The sequence below is a fragment of the Leptopilina boulardi genome, unplaced genomic scaffold, assembly GCF_019393585.1.
Source record: "Leptopilina boulardi isolate dan_hultmark-lab unplaced genomic scaffold, ZJU_Lbou_2.1 LbouV2_325, whole genome shotgun sequence".
In the NCBI taxonomy this organism is placed as follows: domain Eukaryota; kingdom Metazoa; phylum Arthropoda; class Insecta; order Hymenoptera; family Figitidae; genus Leptopilina; species Leptopilina boulardi.
Window position 1 is genome coordinate 4259871 of NW_026137891.1, and position 21362 is coordinate 4281232.

The following is a 21362-nucleotide window of genomic DNA, read 5'->3' on the forward strand; positions in this document are numbered from 1 at the left end:
TTTTCACAGCCTTATATAGTCAATAAATAGGGTTGTAATTCTAGATTATTCAAAACCATTTTTTCATTATTTCAAACCAAATGTTCTTTTATAATGACAAATAATTGTACAATGTATTAAAAAATATTTCCATTATCGACATTTTATATTTTTTTTTTGCAATAGAATTTTACCAAATAAATTTTTAATCAAATAAATATTAAATGAACAAAATAAATTTTCAATAAAATACATTTTGTTAATTATATTTATTTTTTTAAAAATTCAGTAAAATAATGCACGACCTGATGTTCACAACATGTTAAATAATTAATGTTTTTTTGTTAATTATTATTTCAGTAATTATTTATAAACGAAAATTTGAATCAAAGAGAATGGATATTTTTTTGCAAAATATTGCAAAAACCGAATACAGAAACATATTCATTAATTTTTAATTATTTTCATATTAAAAAAAATAATAATTTTTTTTTTGTCTCTGCATCATTCAGGTACGCATCAATTTCATTAATAATTTTTAAATTACGTGGGTACTTTATCGAGTGAGTGAAAAAAAAATTAAATATTCTCCTCGTTGAAATAAATTTCAAATATGTGAGTGGCAAATAATTAAATTATTTTACATATATTTAAATAAATTTAATTTTTTTCCACAACATCAATTTTTCAATTGATTAAACCCTTCAAGGATCAACTTTTTTTTGCCCTCAAAAATCACTCTTATAATTTTTTTGTAAAATGAGAATTCTTTCACTAAATTTTAGCAAAAATTTTACTATTTGATTAAGCAATATTTTTTTACTAAATTTTTAGTAAACTATTACTATTTGATTTAGTGATTTTTTAAATTAAATTTTTAGTAAAATATTTTTAATTGATTTAGTAAAAAAATTTTACTAAAGTTTTAGTGAAAAATGATTGAAAATTAGTAAAGTTTTACTAAATTTTAGTATAATAATACTTTTTGATTTAGCAAAATTTTTGTATTAAAGTTTTAGTGAAAAATGAATAAAAAGTAGAAAGAATTTAGTAATATTTTTTATTAAATTATTAGTAAACTATTACTATTTGATTTAGTAATTTTTTAAACTAAATTTTTAGTAAAATATTTTTAATTTATTTAGTAAAAAAATTTTACTAAAGTTTTAGTGAAAAATAATTAAAAATTAGTAAAGATTTACTAATTTTTAGTATAATAATACTTTTTGATTAAGTAAAATTTTTGTATTAAAGTTTTAGTGAAAAATGAATAAAAAGTAGAAAAAATTTAGCAATATTTTTTTATTAAATTTTTAGTAAACTATTACTATTTGATTTAGTAATTTTTTAAATTAAATTTTTAGTAAAATATTTTTAATTGATTTAGTAAAAAAAATTTACTAAAGTTTTAGTGAAAAATGATTAAAAATTAGTAAAGTTTTACTAATTTTTAGTATAATAATACTTTTTGATTAAGTAAAATTTTTGTATTAAAGTTTTAGTGAAAAATGAATAAAAAGTAGTAAGAATTTAGTAATATTTTTTTACTAAATTTTTTCTGAAAAATTACTATTTGATTTTATAATTTCTTTACTAAATTTTTAGTAAAAAAAAACTATTTATTTAAGTAATTTTTTTTTTACTAAAGTTTTAGTGAAAAAATGATTAAATTTTAGAAATTTTTACTAATTTTCAATAAAATATTACTATGTGTTTAAGTAAATTTAGTATACGAATTCTCACTAATTCAAATTTTAGAGAGTTGCGATCCTTATAGGGTGAACTTTATTGAATTAATAAAATTATTTCCGATTGAATTCCCTAGTAGAAATTTGTCGTGGATGCACTAGATTGACTCAAGTTACTTGACAGTTTTTCTCGCGGACGCTGATTCTAGCTGAACTGATAAATAACTGTGAAGTTACTGATCAGTGCTTTTTGAAAGAAATTCAAGTTGAACTTGATAATTCCACGACTCAAAGCTATCCAGTTTTTTTAATGGCACTGTCCAGTGCTGCTCGAAATTAAATTCATATCCTTGTCATGGCGGTGGCGCTTCAATAAGTCTAGTAACTGGACAGCTATGCTAGGATTTTGTGTATTGACATTTCGCTTGCTTGATTTAAAAAAATTACAACTTGTTTATAAAAATTAATAATAATAATATTAATATTCCTTTCTCAAAAAAAGACAGTGCATACAAAACACATGAAAATGTATCGAAATATCTCGGTGGTCGAAAAAATTGAATTTAAGAAAAAATGAACTTTGCTTTCCAGAGCATCTAAATCAATATTCATTTTATGAAAATCACTGTAAATTATTGTTCCACATATATATTTTTTGCATAACTTATCTTATTGCAATAAATATACACTTGCAAAATATTATTTGTTGTAAATGTTTGCCAGCTGTCATGAATCAGAAACGAACATAACCTATATTTAGTTGAAATCACTTGATTGGCCCAAGACAAAATAGCGCGCGCTTTTTTAAAATAATAAAATTTATTAAATTATAATAAAATAATTGCAATAAATTAAATTATTATGAAAATAATATTACCTTGAATAAAAAGTGTTTTTAGTTTTTAAAAAAAAATGATTAAACAATTATTATTATTTTCAGACAAATTTTACAAATATAGTAGAATATTATTTTTCTGTTTGAGTATATTATAATAATATAATAATAATAATAATAATAATAATAATAATAATAATAATAATAATATTATATTATATCAATAATTATTAATTTATTAAAATAATTTTATTTATAAAATTTTACATATAATTTTTGAGGATAATAAATAAAAAAAATTAGTAATTAGTTTTTTATAATTGTCTAATGTTTAAATTAAATTATAAGTAAATCATTTAAAATCAAATAAACATCTAAAATGTTTATTTGCCTAGAAAATAATAAAAATAATATGCACAAATTCATAATATTATTAGGTACAGTGAAATACGTCAAGCATTTATTCTAATATCACTGATCAGAACGGCCGAGTTGCGTAAAGCGTGCGTTTCTTTCGTTCCCGCCCAGCGGACCCGTGTTCGCTCCCCGGTAGCCCCAAGATTTTTTCGTTGAAACTGCGAGAAGTGTTTTAAGGTTTATGTTATGACATTCATATTAATATAAAAATTATAATTGTTTCAGTGTTGTTAACAGTTCAGGTCAAGATGTTGGTTCAATCGTTTTACTTATGTAAATTTTTTTTTTAAATCCAGTTTAATTGTGAATGAAAAATTACATTTTTATAACGAATTACTATATTTAGTGCAATATATTTTCTTATAATAATTTTTGTTGATAATTGGAATATTTTTTTTAATTACATAAAATAAACGTGTTTACTACATTAAATCTTATTATTAAATGAATTTCGAAATATTTAAAAGAATTAATTTGACTAGTTTTTCAAAAGTCCTATTGATAAATAATTATCAAGTTGGGCTGGATAATAACTTGATGAAAAAAGCGTGACATGACATTCGAGTTTTTAGCTAGCTGGTCAGTCAAGTAACTAGACAGACTCCAGCGCGACTAGGCAGTTCCTTTAAAATAGCTAGGACAAATTTCTACTAGGGTTAGTTTTATTGATAAAACTTATTAAATTAAATTATGTCAATAAAATTTATGACACAAACATTGTAATAATTTTATTCTAAAATTAAGATTTAAATATTTTAATGAAATTTAATCTTAAATTAAGTACATCCTTTTTCTTAGAATAAATATTTAAGAAAATATTCCTAAATTTAAAAAAAAAATATTCTAAAAATAAAAAAATAAATAATATTTAAAATATTTTTAATAATATTTAATACCTAAATACAAAAAAAATTAAGAATAAAATATTTAACAAAATATATTTTAAAATAGGAATTATTTTTAATTTAAGAATAAATTTTCCGATATTTTTGGAAACAGAGAAATAAAATTTTTCGCTACAAAATGATAAATTATTGTTTATTATTATTATTGTAATTAAACTCACATTCTTGGTGGCGGTGTAGCCGGTAAATTGTTGAAGTCGACTGCTGACAGTTCTGATTCCAGGACTCGGTGGCTTTTCCTCCTCTTTGTGCCAGATGCTGATGACACCGGTTATAATAAGGGCCACGAGAGTGATGACACCAATGAGCAAAGTGAGCGTGACCACTTTGCTCTTGGGTGATATTACCATCGCCATTTTCAGACCTCACCGTCAAAAGCTGTTCACAATTATAACTTTATAACGTCCGCATAGTCAAATATCGAGGGTATGTTGGGAAAATGATAGTGCATCCTTCTTAGAATCATGGATCTTCTTTTTAGATTACAAAGCACCCCACCCAAGGATGCTTCTCTTTTATCTATACACAATATTTTTCTATTTTTTTTTATTTATAATATATATATAATTTTTTCATTATTTATTTTATTTTATTATATATATATATATATTTTTTTCTATATATTTTGTATATATTTTTCAATATATATATTTTCTAATATATATTTTTTAATATTTTTTTTTTATATTTTATTATATATTTTTAATCGTGTATATTTTATTATATACATATTTTTTTCTTTTTAGTTATTAATATTCGTATTTGTTTCTTTATTCCAAAGATAATCACGTTAGAATTTTTTTTCTAGAGTATCGTATTTGAATACGAAGAATTTATTTTTGAAATTTCTGATGCTCTCGAATTGTAAGAAGTGTTTTCGATAACGTCGAACAGAACTTGAAGCATCAAAGGAGTTTGAAAACGCCTGTAAAAATTTCTTATACGAGGTCACGATTCTTCGAGACAACACACAACCCTTTGGCACCTGCGTTTAGACGCGTGTGTTATGCGATAAAAGCTAAAAATATGACCTCTTCAAATGCCAAACGTCTCTGCACATATATATATATTTTTTATTCCTTTCTCTTGAAAATAGTTCTATACACTTTTTTTTTTATCTTTTTTCTCTGCCAAATTGATTAACTTGTCTCAATAAATAATTTTTATTGGACGCATATTTGCAATTAAATATAACATAGGTATATAACAATAATATCTGGATAAATTCATCTTCAAGCTTCAACAATAAACTTTTTTTTGGTTAATAAATCTCTGGGTCTGCTTTCATTCTTTTAAACTTTGCTTCTGTTTTCTGTATCATTCTCAATTTTCACTTTTATTTTTCCTTGTGCGCGTTTCGCCTACTATATTTTTTTGAACAATATAAACATATAATTCACTCGCGTGTGCCTTTTCATCGCATTTCCTTTTTCGTTCCCTTAATTTTTTTCACTTTCTTGTTTACTTTCTTTTTCTACTTTTATGTGTTGGGTATTTTTTTAACTATAATTTTATATATATTTTTTGAAGTTTGTTTAAACTATGTAGATGGTTAAAAAGTTAACAAGATGGTAAAAAATTTAGAAATATAAAAAATTACCGACCTAGAAATCTACCTTACCGACTGATGGTAAAGAAATCTATTTTGAAAATGCTAGTATAAAAATTACCGACCTAGAAATCTATCTTACCGACTGATGGTAAAGAAATCTTTTTTGAAAATGCTAGTACAAAAATTAATGACCTAGAAATCTACCTTACCGACTGATGGTAAAGAAATCTATTTTGAAAATGCTAGTATAAAAATTACCGACCTAGAAATCTATCTTACCGACTGATGGTAAAGAAATCTTTTTTGAAAATGCTAGTACAAAAATTAATGACCTAGAAATCTACCGTACCGACTGATGGTAAAGAAATCTTTTTTGGAAAATGCTAATATAAAAATTGCCGACAAAGAAATCTACCTTACCGACTGATGGTAAAGAAATCTTTTTTTGGAAAATGCTAATATAAAAATTGCCGACAAAGAAATCTACCTTACCAACCGATGGTAAAGCAGGTTTTTTTTGGGAAAATGATAATATAAAAAATTGCCGACAAAGAAATCTACCTTACCGACCGATGGTATAGCAGGTTTTTTTGAAAATGATAATATAAAAAATTGCCGACCTAGAAATCTACCTTACCGGCTGAGGGTAAAGAAATCTTTTTTGGAAAATGCTAATATAAAAATTGCCGACAAAGAAATCTATCTTACCGACCGATGGTAAAGCAGGTTTTTTTTGGAAAATGATAATATAAAAAATTGCCGACAAGGAAATCTACCTTACCGACTGATGGTAAAGAAAACGTAATTTTTTTTGCAATTTTTTGTACTGTATAAAACTTTTTTATTTATTAATTTTTTTTCCCCCTCTATCTGTTGGTAATGTGTTTAGTTATTTTTTGTTTTACTATATAAAACTTTTTTTTCGCGAGAAAATAGAAAGTTTTTTGTATTTTCGAAGGTAAAAAAGCATAGAGGAAAGTTACTTTTTGTATTCACGAGATTCTAAAGTAGACCATTGAAGTGGATCTTTCTTACTTTTTTTTTTACTTCTTTTATTAAAAAATGCTACGCTATTAGTGAAGTGTTGGGCTACCAAACGTTTAAGAATGTAACGATGGCATTTGCAAGGATCGAGTTTCCCGCAGCTTCATGCCGAGATTTTTAATGTCAAGAGGGTCTATTTTGCATGCCACGAAACGACCAATTTGTACCAAAGGTCGGCTACTTTTCTGAATATTTATTAGACGTCGCGGGTATTTTAAAAAAATATAATGTTTAACCGTTATAAGTGTGCCATTCTATTTTCCCTATGGAAAAATATTTTTCACATCAATTTATAAAGTACAAAATAAATTATTCAATAATAATTCATTAAATTCGGTTTAAATTATAATTTTCAATTATAATGATTAATTAAATTCTAAATTACATTTTAAATAACTAAAAGTAGAAAATAAAGAAAAATTGTAAATAAAAAAAAATGAAATAAAAATAGTAAATAAAAAATAATAAAATAAATTTCCAATTATAATAATTAATTAAATTTAAAATTTAATTGTAAACAAATTTTTTTTCATACAAAAAAAACAAATTTTGTTCTCTATTTGTTTTTGAGAGATTTTATTTCGGTCAATGCATGTCTCATTAAATTCTACATACTACAGATTCGAACACATTTGAATTGTATGAAATTTATATATGGAAACGAATTTATAAAAAAAAATCGAAAAAAATAAATCGTAAAACAAAGTTTAGTCACTAAAAAAAATACAAATTTCAATTATTTTAGAAAGCAGAATGATTGATTTTAGAATAATTTCTATAATAATAATTTACATAATGAAAAAAATGAAGACTCGCGAAGATGAAAAATCTTTTTTGTGTAATTTGCATTCAGGGGAGAATTTTTTTTTGTTAAATAAAAAATAAAAATAAAATACTGAATTTTCAAACATATAACAATGTTGAAAAGAAGAAAAAAAGAAGCTATATACAAGTATATAGAATATAATACGAATGGGAAGATAATGGAATTTCTGCACAGTCAACATGAAAAATAAAAAAGATGAGAAAAATCTTGATTCAAGAGACACGGCAATTTCATGATAAGAAGCTTTGAATGCAGAATATTGATTAAACATGTTCAATAATGAATATTTCTTATTATTAAAACAAAAAAAAAAAAAAAATTTTCTCAACTTGCAAACGTACTTTTTTAGACCTTCTTTGAATTATAAAAAAAATTCTAAAACATTTCTTTTACATCAAGTATAAGAAATTTTTTCACTAAAGAACTCTATAAAATGAATTCTCCAGGAAATAAAGCTTAAAAATTATTTACTAGCAACAAGTATTGATTGAAATTTATGAATAAGGTTTATTAAAAAATTTTATGTAAACTTCATTAAAATGGATGCAAAAAAAAAGCAAGGGACAATATTTCATATATTTTATAAAGACAAAAGAGAGAACAAAAGAGATAAAGCAAAACTATAAAATGCAAAAAAAAAAAGAAAAAAGAGCGATTTAAACCGGTAAATTAGTTTTTTTCCCACTAGCCATTAAGAAAAAAAAAGGAAGAAAAAATACTAACTATTCTGGTCGTTCATGCTTAAATTGTTATATATATATTGTTCGGTAAATGTCTAGTTTCGTTCTCTCTACCATTCAGAGTTGTCGTGAGAAAATGCAGATGTACACGCGGGTAATCGAACCTGAAGAATTTCCATGAATAAAAAGAGATTCAGTTATAGTGGTTTCGATTGGTACATACAGCCTCAATTCAAACCACAAAAGAAGAAGTTTTCAAAAAATATAAAGATTTTGTTCTCAAAAAAAAAAAAAAAAAAAACTGTCTTTATAAAAAAAATCTAGAAAAAAAAACTCTTAAAACAATTAAAGAAAACAATTGAAAAAAATGACAAAAGAAATCACAAGGAATTTTCAGAACGAAATCGGATATTTTTACCCAGTATATATATATAGAATTATAAATGTTTAATTTACTTTAAAAAAAATGTATAGCCCCCGAATTATCTACTATAAACGTGAAAATAGAATTTTCGAATTGTTGTTATATCACTGCAAAAACCGATGGGATTCAAATAGCAATTGAAAGACAAAGCGCTTTAATTCGCATTATTTGAGCGAATTTTATTGGTTCATGTTAACAAAAGCCTCTCGAACAAATCGTTATATATTTTTTTATTTTGTTTGTTCGTTTTGTTTCAAATATTGTATAAAGCTAAACAAAAGAGGATCATTCCAAAGCAAGTGGACACTTCGATCATCTTTCCTTAATTAACAATCAGTTAAAAACACTTCAACTTTGAATTTCACTGAATTACCAAAAAGTCTCCATTGTTCACAAATATCGAAGCCAATTTAAAATTTTATTTTAAAACAGAAAAAAAATACTTTCTATACTTAAATTATCAAAAAATTAAAATTAAAGAGGATTTAAAAAAAACAACAAAGCAATTCAGAAACAAACTAAAATGTTTTGTTATTTAATTTGAAAACAATAATGAAAGACAAATTTATTTATTTTTTTTTTAAATATATACAACTGACAATGTAGATTTTAAAGTTTATTATATAGTATACAATATTTGAAACAAAATAATAGGAATAACTTAAACATAAACTTTCGTAAATAAACTTTTCATAAAGTTCGAAGATATAATTCAAAATTTTATTAAATCTCTAAAGTTTGATGCTGGCAAGCAACAGAGAATTCAGAAAATAACTTTAATGGTCTTAAGGGAACACTCATGAGTTTACAATTTTCCTACGTTTTATCTCGACTTAAGTTTTCAACAAAACTTTTCACGCTTTTCATAACATTATATATATATATACATATACGACGTTATCTCTACAGAAATGAAAGAGTTGTCTTTAGAACTCAATTTTTGAATTCAATTCCTCTAACAATGAGTTTCACAACCGGAAACGCTAAACTTTTTAATTCTTAATTTGAAAAGTCCTTTCATTTTCCATTAGTACTTGATACTTTATTGTTATAATAATACTTTACTGTGTATCAAAATAGAAAAATAAAAATAAATTTTTCAAGTCTTTTAGTATAATTAAAATTACAAAAACAAAAATTATTAAACTGAGTCGAAAATAAAAGAAAATTATTTAAATAGTAAAAAAATATTTCATACTATTTTTATACTATTTATAAAATAAAATAATTTATATTATATTTTTTATATATTTTTATAAAAATATAAACTATTTTTTTTGTTAAAAAATGAGTACATATATATAATTTCGCGTAAATTATAAAATACCTATATTTTACATTCAGTTCTAAAATTTCATAATTTCCAATGAAAAGCTCAAAAGTGTTTAAATTATTCACGTGTCTTTTAACAACTGTCACAATGTCTCATATCAAAACGAAAATTTCCCTTATCTACAGAATGTTAATTATTTAATTAATGGAATTTTTAAATTAAATTTTCTCTAAATATTAAAAAAGAATATATTGGGTCTCTATTTAATTAATTGAAAATTAATTTAGTTCTAAATTAGTATGAGAATTTTTTTCAATATAATTATTTTTAAGAAATAATTTTATTGAAAAATTCTTTCCTACTAGGAAAAAACATATATAAGTGTGTCACTTACTTATAAAAATAGAAAGAAAATAGTAAAAAGAAAATAAAAAAATAATAAATAAGAAAATAAAAAAAGAAATAAAAATAATAATAAAAAAGAAAAACAATATTTCTTATAAAAAAATATTTTTATCATACCAAAAAAATTTTGAAGAATACAATTGTTCTACAGTGGAAAAACATACGTAAGTGATGTCACTTACGTGTTTTTTCTGTTGTAGGACAGACAACTTCTCTAAATAAAAAAATAATAATAAAACAGTAAGTGACATCACTTATGTATATTCTTCTGTTGTACAACTTCTCTAACTAAAAAAAATAATAATAAAAAGAAAAAAAATAAAAACAATATTCCCTACACTGAAAAAAACATTTATTTGATTCAACTAATCGGTTACTTGATTATTATCAAATATTTATTTGTATCAAATAATTATTATTTGAGATGGTATTTTTTTCAAATACAGAAATTATTGGTTCAAATACAATTTATTTAATTCAAATAAAAATTATTTGCTTCAAATAAATATTTATTTGATAATAGTCAAGTAATCAAATATTTAAATCAAATAATTTTTTCAGTGATATAAAAAAAAAATATTTCACATAAAAAAAAAATATCAAAACAAAAATATAAATGTTAAAATATATATGTAATTTAAAGAGAAAATTTTTCAATAAAAAAATTAAACTATATTCTGAAATATATATAAAAATACAATTTTCTGAATGAAACGTTTATATACATCAACATTTGAATGTTGTTTTTACCCCCCCTCCCACCCCTTCAATATCTCGTATGTTATCCTTTCATCGACTTTTATGCCTGGAAGATGGATTTGAAATATGCAAATAAAGACAAAATACAACGGGAAAACTACTCATGGACTATCGGAAGGGCACAGTTTAGCAAAAAAAAAAAAAAAAAAATAGTAGAAGGGGTAGTCGAACACGAAAAACTTTAAAAATTCAGAGTATAAGCTATCACGAGAGATATGCAGATGAGTGCACTTCGTTTATGGCCAGTGAAACTGAGAGGTTGAATGCAAGAAAACTGTTCCTTCCGTTCGCTTTCCTCATTTTTTTTTCTTTTTCTCCCTCGGAACTTCCTTTCACCAGTTTCTCGAGTTTTATATATATATATACATGAAAACAAATTTTCTTCGCTACTTGGCTGAAAAATTTTTCCTGCCAGCATTCGATAGAGATAAAATTATAGTAACAAAAGAAAATATCCTGACAGATCGAAGAGGAAAGAGAAAAAGGAGAAAAAAAACAAAAAAAAATAGTTTTTAAAGAGGAATTTTCTTCAGATAGTATATGGACACTTTTTAACTGTGTAAATGAAACGTGCAAGAAGAGGGTACGTTCCACTTTTTAAATGGAGCTTTTTGGTCGCTTGGGACAGAAGATTCAAAATTATGACGTTATACCCCGCCCTCATTTGAACTCTGACACGATTCCTGGCACGTTTGCCCTTTTCTCACCTTTTCCTATATACTTTTCTTATACTATACACACACTCTCTCTCTCTCCTCTTTTTCCCTTCATTCAATCCTCCTCCACTTCTATTCACGATTCTCTTTTGCTTTTCTCCTTCAAATAATATCTCCTTCTCTTTTCTACTCGCCTATCTCTTTCTCACTTCGATTTGCCCTCGAAACAATTGGATCGTATTCTCCAAGAATTTCAGATTTTTTTTTTATATAAGAAAATCTAAAGTGCGCAGAGGAAAAAGCAAAAAGAACTTGGAACAAGTTGTGCGCAAAACTTACTTCACAAACGGGGGAAAAAAAAATTAAATTTCCTTCAAACCAACGAGAAATATAAAATAAAGTTTTTCATTTAAATATTTATTTTATTCAAAATTGGATAAAATAATTTTTTTAAAGAATTAATTATAATTTAATAAATTAGTTTTTAGAAAGAACTAATAATGATTTATTTATTTATTCAATTTTTAATAATAATAAAAAAATAAAAAATCCCACCAAAGGGAGGAATCGAACCTCAACTCGATTCACCTAAATCGAGGACTTAAACCCCTCGGCTATAAAGCAACTCTGCAATTGAGTCTCATGAAAAAAAAAATTGAGAGTAAATTAAAAGGAAATGTTTTGACATTTTTTTAAAATTAAATATTTATTTTATTTAAATTGGATGAAATAATTTTTTGTAGTAAAAATTAATAATAATTTAATTTTTAATAAGAATTAATTATTATTTATTTGATTATTTAATAATTTAAATAATAAATTTATTTAATAATTTAATGTTTAATTAAATCAAAAAAGTGAGATAAAAAATTTTCACCCAAGAGAGGAACCGAACCTCAACTCGATTCACCAAAATCACGAGCTTAAACCCTTCGGCTATAAACCAACTCTATCACGAGGGGAAAAAAAATTAATTTCTTTCAAACCAACGAGAAATATAAAATAAAATTTCTTATTTAAATATTTAGTTTATTTAAATGGGATCAAATAATTGTTTTTAAGAATTAATTATAATTTAATAAATTAATTTTTAGAAAGAACTAATAATAATTTATTTATTTATTCAATTTTTAATAATAATAAAAAAAAATGAAAGAAAAATTCCCACCCAAGGGAGGAATCGAACCTCAACTCGATTCACCCAAAACGAGGACTTAAACCCCTCGACTATAAATTAACTCTGCAATTAAGTCTCATGAAAAAAAATTTGAGACTAAATTAAAAGGAAATTGACATTTTTTTTTATATTTGAATATTTATTTTATTTAAATTGAATTAAATAATTTTTTGTAATAAAAATTAATAATAATTTAATTTTTTAAACAGAATTAATTATTATTTATTTGATTATTTAATAATTTAAATAATTTATTTATTTAATAATTTAATGTTTAATTAAATCAAAAAAGTGAGATAAGAAATTTTCACCCAAGAGAGGAACCGAACCTCAACTCGATTCACCAAAATCACGAGCTTAAACCCTTCGGCTATAAACCAACTCTATCACGAGGGGAAAAAAAATTAATTTCTTTCAAACCAACGAGAAATATAAAATAAAATTTCTTATTTAAATATTTAGTTTATTTAAATGGGATCAAATAATTGTTTTTAAGAATTAATTATAATTTAATAAATTAATTTTTAGAAAGAACTAATAATAATTTATTTATTTATTCAATTTTTAATAATAATAAAAAAAAATGAAAGAAAAATTCCCACCCAAGGGAGGAATCGAACCTCAACTCGATTCACCCAAAACGAGGACTTAAACCCCTCGACTATAAATCAACTCTGCAATTAAGTCTCATGAAAAAAAATTTGAGACTAAATTAAAAGGAAATTGACATTTTTTTTTATATTTGAATATTTATTTTATTTAAATTGAATTAAATAATTTTTTGTAATAAAAATTAATAATAATTTAATTTTTTAAACAGAATTAATTATTATTTATTTGATTATTTAATAATTTAAATAATTTATTTATTTAATAATTTAATGTTTAATTAAATCAAAAAAAAGTGAGATAAGAAATTTTCACCCAAGGGAGGAACCGAATCTCAACACGATTCACCCAAATCAAGAGCTTAAACCCTTCGGCTATAAACCAACTCTATCACGAGGGAGGACAAAATTTAATTTCTTTCAAACCAACGAGAAATATAAAATAAAATTCCTCATTTAAATATTTATTTTATTTAAATGGGATCAAATAATTTTTTAAAAGAATTAATTATAATTTAATTAATTTAATTTTTTATTTATTTAATTTTTAATAAGAATTAATAATTATTCATTTCTTTAATGATTTAATTGTTAATAAGAATTTAAAAAATGAAAAAAAAATTCCCACCCAAGGGAGGAACCGAACCTCAACTCGATTCACCCAAAACGAGAACTTAAACCCCTCGGCTAAAAACCTTTTTTATCATCAAGTTTCAGGAAAAAAAAATTTGAGAATAAATTAATGAGAAATTTTCCACATTGCAATGGAACTTGTATTTAAAAAAAAAAAGAACAACAGAATCATATATGAAATGAAGCATACAATAAACAATGAAGGCAAAATTGTATTTAGCGCTGAGAGAAAGAGAGGGTAATTAAATAACTAATTTAATTACTTGGATCCAAGAGTCTAGTTGAAAGAGATTAAAGAATAAGATAAAGGAATAATAAAGCACACTACTCTGGGAAAAAAAAACTCATTGCCTGCCGGGCACATAAAAACACTAGGCAGACTTATATAAGTTACTATTCTTTCCCTAAGGAGTCTCAACAGCTCGTCTTGCCTACTTGAAATGCATAAAATACAAAAGATGAAAACTTTTTTCTTTTTTTTTTCTTGTGAAAATAATTTAAACATAATACACTTAATTAAAATGTCTGTAATTTATTTTTATTTCTTCTAAACACTGGTACTATTTTTTATTAACGTTAACGAAAATAAAACGGTAGCATCAAAATAAGTTTCCTTTTTAATAAATAATTATTTAATAATTAGATTTGCCTTTTACGTGAATTATTTTAAATATTTTATTATTTTAATTATAAATTTTTGACTAGGAAAATTTTTTGGTAATATGAATTGTAGTTTTTTCGAAAATAACAGTTGCACTTTGACTTTTGTTATCATTTATTCTTTTGTTTTTTTTTTTAATTTCATTTTTTTTTTGTAGATCATTAGTTCGGCATTAACTTTGCCACCAGTTTGTATTTGTAGATAGCAAAACAGTCTGACAAACAAGAAATTCGTGCCACTGACATTTTCCAACTTGAGTCTAAAGGCTTTTGGAATTTCCTTTCGAGATAATTCCCAACAGATAAAATTCACAACAAGTTTTCCAATTAAAGGCATTTTATTTTTTTTTCACAAATTATATTTTACTTTCACGAATTAAATACTTTAATTAATATTATATTCTTTCTTTTCCAAAATCAGCATTTAATAAAATGAAAAATATCAAGAAATAAAGAAAAAGAAAATAGGCATCCAGAGAAGTAATTTGAGGCAAATTAAATTTATTTAAATTAAATAAAAATATATTTTTCTCAGAGCTTAACCCGTTGCCTGTCGCTGACGCATATATGCGTAAAACTAAAACTGGCCAAAAGTGCTGATTCCGAATCTGAGGTCGGTTTTTCAAAATTCAAAATGGCGGATCCAATATGGCGGACGACAATTTGAAAATATGATACAATTCGCTTGAAAATGGTTACTCAGGGGTTTTCGGAGTCGCTGATTACGAATCTGATATCAGTTTTTTAAAATTCAAGATGGCGGATCCATTATGGCGGAAAATTTTTCAAAATTGATCGGATTCGACTGAAGCTCGTTACTCAGGGGTTTGCGGGGTCGCTGATTCCGAATATGACATCAGATTTTCAAAATTCAAAATGTCGGATCCAATATGGCGGACGACTATATGAAAATCTAATGCAATTCGCTCGAAACTCGTTACTCGAGGGTTTTCGGGGTCGCTGATTACAAATGAGACATCAGTTTTTAAAATTCAAAATGACGGAACCATTATATTATAACCATTATATTTTTAAATTATCGTCCGCCATATTATATCCGCCATTTTGAATTTTAAAAAACTAACATGGGATTCGTAATCAGCGACCCTAAAAACCCCCGAGTACCCATTTTCAAGCGAATTGCATTATATTTTCAAATTGTCGTCCGCCATATTGGATCCGCCATTTTGAATTTTGAAAAACTGACCTTAGGTTCGTAATCAGCGGCCCTGAAAACCTTATGATACCAAGTTTCATAAAAATTCATTAAAATTTTTTTCAACACACTTTTGGCCCAAATAGTGGAAATCTCTTCGACAGTCAAGGGGTTAATAACTTGTTTCAAATAAAAAATTTAATTTAGAGAGAATAAAATTTATTTAATCCAAATATAAATTATTTAAAATTTATTTAGAAAATAAATATTTATTTGGCTCTGAGAAAAAAAATATCATTTCTCATGGTGAAAAATAAAAAGTTTTTTTTATAAAATTATTGTTAAAAAATAGAATTACAAAGTCTATATATATAATATAGTAATATTGACTTCAAAGTGACCACGTCGGAAGTTGAAATGTTGCATTAGCGAGAACTTGATAAAGAACAGGAAGTGGGCTAATCGAGTTAAAGAAAATCAACCTGGAAGATCTGAGTGTCGTCGAAGGATCGCCAAGGATGAAGGGTATGAGTTACGTAACCGAAATTAAATAGAATTTCGTTTCCAAGTTCGAACTTAAGTAATTACTCCATTCGAAATTTATATACATATATATATATATATATATATATATATATATATATATATATATATATATAGGTCTTCGAGTTCTCCTGGAATTTTCGATCAAAGTGAATTCATCGGGCAATATAGATGAAAAACTAATTTTAAAAATTACTCAGTAGCAAGAGAAAAATCTAACTTTGAAATAAAATATCCAACTGGAATATTATGCTATTTTTCTTTAAATTATAAAAATAAACTATATTTAATTTTTTTTTGCTCGAACAATTAAATTGTTAAAAAGGCGCGAAATTAATATTGTAAAACTCAAAAAAAATGCACAATGAAGAAATAAAATCTTTATCTTTAGTTTTTAATTAAACTAATGTAATAAAATTAATAATTAATAATTATTCCAATTATTTGAATTAAATATTTAAAGTTTTTAAAGTATCCGCTAAATATGTAATGTAATCTAATAAATTTTGTCTTTATAATTTATTGAAAATTAAATTTGACATTTTCAAATTAACATTTCAATATTCATGATTTAAAAATACTATTTTCCATCTGTTTGCCCTGTGAGTATAATTTTTCCTCTTTTAGTAAAAAACGAAAACAAAGTAAAGATATTAGAAAAGAATATTCATAACACTGTTGAAAGATAAAAAAAAAAAAAATAAAAAATACATAAAAAAAAAGATAAAGAATACAGAAACAAAGAGTAAACATTAAAAAAGAGAATGGTAAAAAAAAACCAAAGAAATGTAAGAAAATTGAGGAAAAAAACGAAAAGTAGATACTATATAGTATACATAAATAGAATGGGACAACAGAATACCAGAATATCCAGAAAAAAAGTAATATCCGTTTAAGCGATTTTCATTTATTTTTATGCGATTTTTCCTTTACTATATATATCAAAAGAAGCTCCTTTCCATTTGAGAGGATATTATACTTTAATAGAACATAACCTCTTCGAAAATTGTCTCATTACTTTCCAAAAAAAAGAGAGCATTTATTTGAAATATTTCTCAAAATTCCTTCAATATGATCGAATATTCTTAATGGGAGAGGAAAACGCTTTATGATTTTTAAAAATTATTAGATAATTATATAAATTATATAAAAATATTTATAAAATAATTCTAATTATATATATATACCTACAGGGTGATTTTTATGTTCCGGACCTTAAATTTTTTTGTTTAAAAAACGAAAACAATGAGATTAAAAAAAAATTGTTAGGAAGTCCGGAACATAAAAATCACCCTATATATAAATTACATAAATTATATAAATAAGTAGAAATTATATCAATAGAAATAAAGAGATATTTTTAAATAATTACTATACAGTAAAAATATTACTATAAATAAATGAATAAATTTTGACACTCACCAAAAATTAGTTATTTTTTATAAGTAATTCAAAAGAGAGTAAAAAAAAAGAAGAAGAAAAAAAAACAAAACAGAGATAAATTAAACAAGAACAATATAATGAAAGAAAAGAAAAAAAAATAAAGGAAGTATTTGAAAAGCAATCAGAGTATTTGCGCAAACAATTATTGGTAAACAACTTCATGGAAGACAGGAAACAATAGTTATGTAATTAGAGTATTTCCGAACTAGATCGAAATGCAGATAACGAATGAAGAAAGTTGCAGGCATGCAATTCATGTAATTAAAACGTTCTAGAAACCTTATTATCATCATCAATGAATATTATTGAATTATTTGCATACCCATATAAGCTTGTATGCAAATTATTATTATTATTATCATCAAACAATAATTATAAAAATAATAAATAAAAAATTAGTTATTTTATAATTAATTATTTATTAATTAATAAAAATTAATAAACAAAAAATTTATTTATTTTTAGTATACAAAATAAATGAAAAATAATAAATAACAATAATAATAAAAAAAATTGAATTTGTATAATAATGTAATTATTATTATTGTTATAAATAATAATAATTATTGTGGATTAATTTTTACGAGTCCTTTAAACGGGAAACAGGTGTTAAATATTTTTAAATAATATAATATAATAATAATATAATCCTTAAATAAAAAAATTTCTTTAAAAATTTTAAACACCTGTTTTCCATTTAAAGACCTCGTAAAAATTAATCAACAATTTAATAAATGACGGATGTAAAATTAATTCAACAATAATAATTATTATTTTTAAATACCACCGAATGATAAATTCAAGTTATATATTATTACACCGTCCGACACAATTTTTGACCCACAAAAAAATTTAATATTTTCGGAAACTAGGACCCAAAAAAAAAAATACCCGTATCTGGCCGTTTTGCTAAATCAAGTCGTTTGTGGTTTTTAGGAGTGAAAACAACCCCTAATTGAAAAGTGACAAGATATCTTTTAAAAATTATTAATATTTTATAAAACTTGATATCTGGGGGTTTTCGGGGTCACTGATTATTAATCTGATGTCAGATTTTCAAAATTCAAAATGGCGGATCCAATATAGCGATCAAATTTTTAAAAAGGTATTAATTTTTTATTTTATATCTGCCATTTTGAATTTTGAAAATTTAACATCAGATTCGTCATCAGCGACACAAAAATCCCCTAGATACCAAGGTTTAAAAAAAATTTAATAACTTTTGAAAATTTTGACCGCCATATTGAATCCGCCATTTTGAATTATGAAAATCTGACATCAGATTAATAATCAGCGACCCCGAAAACCCCCAGATACCAAGTTTTATAAAATATTAATAATTTTTAAAAGATATCTTGTCACTTTTTATTTAGGGGTTGTTTTCACTCCTAAAAACCACAAACGACTTGATCTAACAAAACGACCAGACACAAGTATTTTTTTTTGGGTCCTAGTTTCCAAAAATGTTGGATTTTTTTGTGGGTAAAAAAAAAGTTGAATTTTGTCGGACGGTGTTATTATTATTATTATTATTATTATTATTATAAATAATGGTAATAAATAATGGTAAATAATAATCTAAATAAAAATAATAATTTTGATAAAAAATTCTGAAATATTGTTAAATTTTTTAGAAACGCGATAAATAGATTAAAAAAAAAGAATAGCAATTCACGAATACGAATTCATTGAAAAGTTAATAAAGTCACTGCGTCAAAGTAAAAAATTTATCAAAAGGTACTTGGTATATCGGAAAATTGTGTAAGCCACTTTTTTTTTATCAACGTCCCTAATTATTCATTTTGAAAAGAATTTCAATTTACAGTCGAATGCATTTGAGGAAAAATATAATTTTTTTTCTACAATTTATATCACATTCAGACTTGATTGTTCGACAGGTACAAATGCATTGTACGTAATTTATATATATATATATATATACATACATATATGTATATATAAATGTATCTGCTATAGAAATTTTTTTCCTTCTGGAAATTGGTCCTCGAGATACGATTGTGTATTTGAATGATTCGCGAATCGACAGCTGTCAGTCAAAGCATAGTTGTCTATTCGTGAACGATGGTTTTGGGATAAGAGATTTTCTATGTGTTCAATTTTTTTTTCGTTTTTTTTTTTTGCAAAATAAATGTTGCGAAAGAAAAATATAGAGCAAAAGAAAAAAGATTGTTCGTAAATTGGAAATCGGGGAACGTTTCCCCTGAATATTTTGGATGAAAAAATAAAACAAAGAATTTTTTTTTCAGAGAGAAGTGTAATATATCAAGAAACTCGTGATTGGAACAGTGAAACATCAATTAAAATATGTCAAAAAAAATAAAAAATAAATTGGTTCTACAATTTTTTTTCCGTTGAACAAAAATTAAGTTTTTATTTGATAAAATAGAAATTGGTAAAAGGCAATTGATAAAATAAAAAAATATTAAATGTTTTTTTTTTAAAAACACGATTCTCATATAAAAATGGTTTTATTTTTGAAATTGAAAATATTATTTACTACTTTGTGTAAATTTTGTTTTTTTTTTTTTTCTTTGTTTCACATCTTGTGACACTCTTGAGTTTATACCCTTGGAAAGTCGTTACTGTGAAAATGAAGAGCTACGTTGCTTGTAAAGTTTATCTATATGTCACGCACGTTGTAAAAAAATCGGTAGAAATTTGCAATAAAACAACGTCAATAAAAATGGATGTCCCGTTACATAGCTATAACGTAAATTTGTAGGAAGAAAGAAAAAAAAAATTCCATATTTACATGTGGTAAGTGTGTACTTTCAAAATCCGATAAATCGTAAAAAAAAAAGAAATATATTTATTTATATCCATCGCTTTCTATCGTAAAAAATAATATCGTTAAGTATTTCACCCCTAAAAATATATTGGTAGTACTAAAAAATATATTTTCCTTTAGAAATTTTTTTTTTGCAAAAAATATTCTATATTTCGTATTCAAAAAAGTAAAAAAATCAAGAAAGTTAAAAGAAATGCGATGATTATTTAATATCACAAAGAGGGAAAAAAAAATTTAGGCACTGTAACGCTCGATACGATCCTGGAGAACACGTGTTGTTATCACCACACACACATATACACATACACTCGAAAACACGACCAATCAAATGACATTCATTCACACATTTTTTAAAAACTTCATTATCACTTTTTTTTTTTTTTTTTTTTTCTTTTCACTGATATTAATCCAATTTGTTTACTTTCGAAGTATTTTCGATCCACAAATGAGAACGTCGAGGTATTTTTTGTTTTTAAACATTTTTAAATGCATTTTTTATGCAATTTTTTAACACTCGAGTTTTTTTTTTTTTTTTTAAATTTTTTTTTATCTCGTCTCTTGTCGTTGAATTGCCGTCTGCCTTTGGGGGTATCGTTTCGGCTGACGGCGAATGTCAGCCGACGTCGACGCGCGTCTCATAAACAAGATCGGTCGGCATTTGGAAGCGCGCGCCTAAGTTTTGAGAGGAGTACAAGTTTGGAAAAACAGGTGCTGCCACTGTGCGGCCACTCGTTGAACTAAACGAAGCGCAAAACCACCCCTTATGAAAGGGAACATTCTCGCGCAACTCAATTCGCGACTCCTCCACGAGTCTTATGGTGGGGGTTTTGGTATCCTTACCCTCTCTCGCGACTCTGTTCACTCGGCTAAATAAATACTGAATAAATAGC

General features: G+C 24.6%; 1 protein-coding gene and 1 long non-coding RNA gene across 7 annotated transcripts in view; both read right to left on the reverse strand.

Annotated features, from left to right (window-relative positions):
* Positions 1-21362, reverse strand: part of LOC127284704 (collagen alpha-2(I) chain) — a 240998-nt gene that overhangs the window by 106352 nt on the left and 113284 nt on the right. The window contains exon 1 of one of the 6 annotated variants that reach the window (XM_051310316.1): positions 3986-4420. The exons of the other annotated variants lie outside the window; for them this stretch is intronic. Within the exon in view, the coding sequence (XP_051166273.1) occupies positions 3986-4180 (195 nt within the window). The 5' untranslated portion in view covers positions 4181-4420. Of the gene's footprint in view, positions 1-3985; positions 4421-21362 lie in introns of those variants that run through there. 6 annotated transcript variants of the gene reach the window in all.
* LOC127284709 (uncharacterized) lies at positions 4803-21319 on the reverse strand. The gene is made up of 2 exons (XR_007843519.1): positions 20894-21319; positions 4803-5188 (listed from the first exon to the last, which is right to left on the reverse strand). It is a non-coding gene; the product is annotated as an uncharacterized LOC127284709 (long non-coding RNA).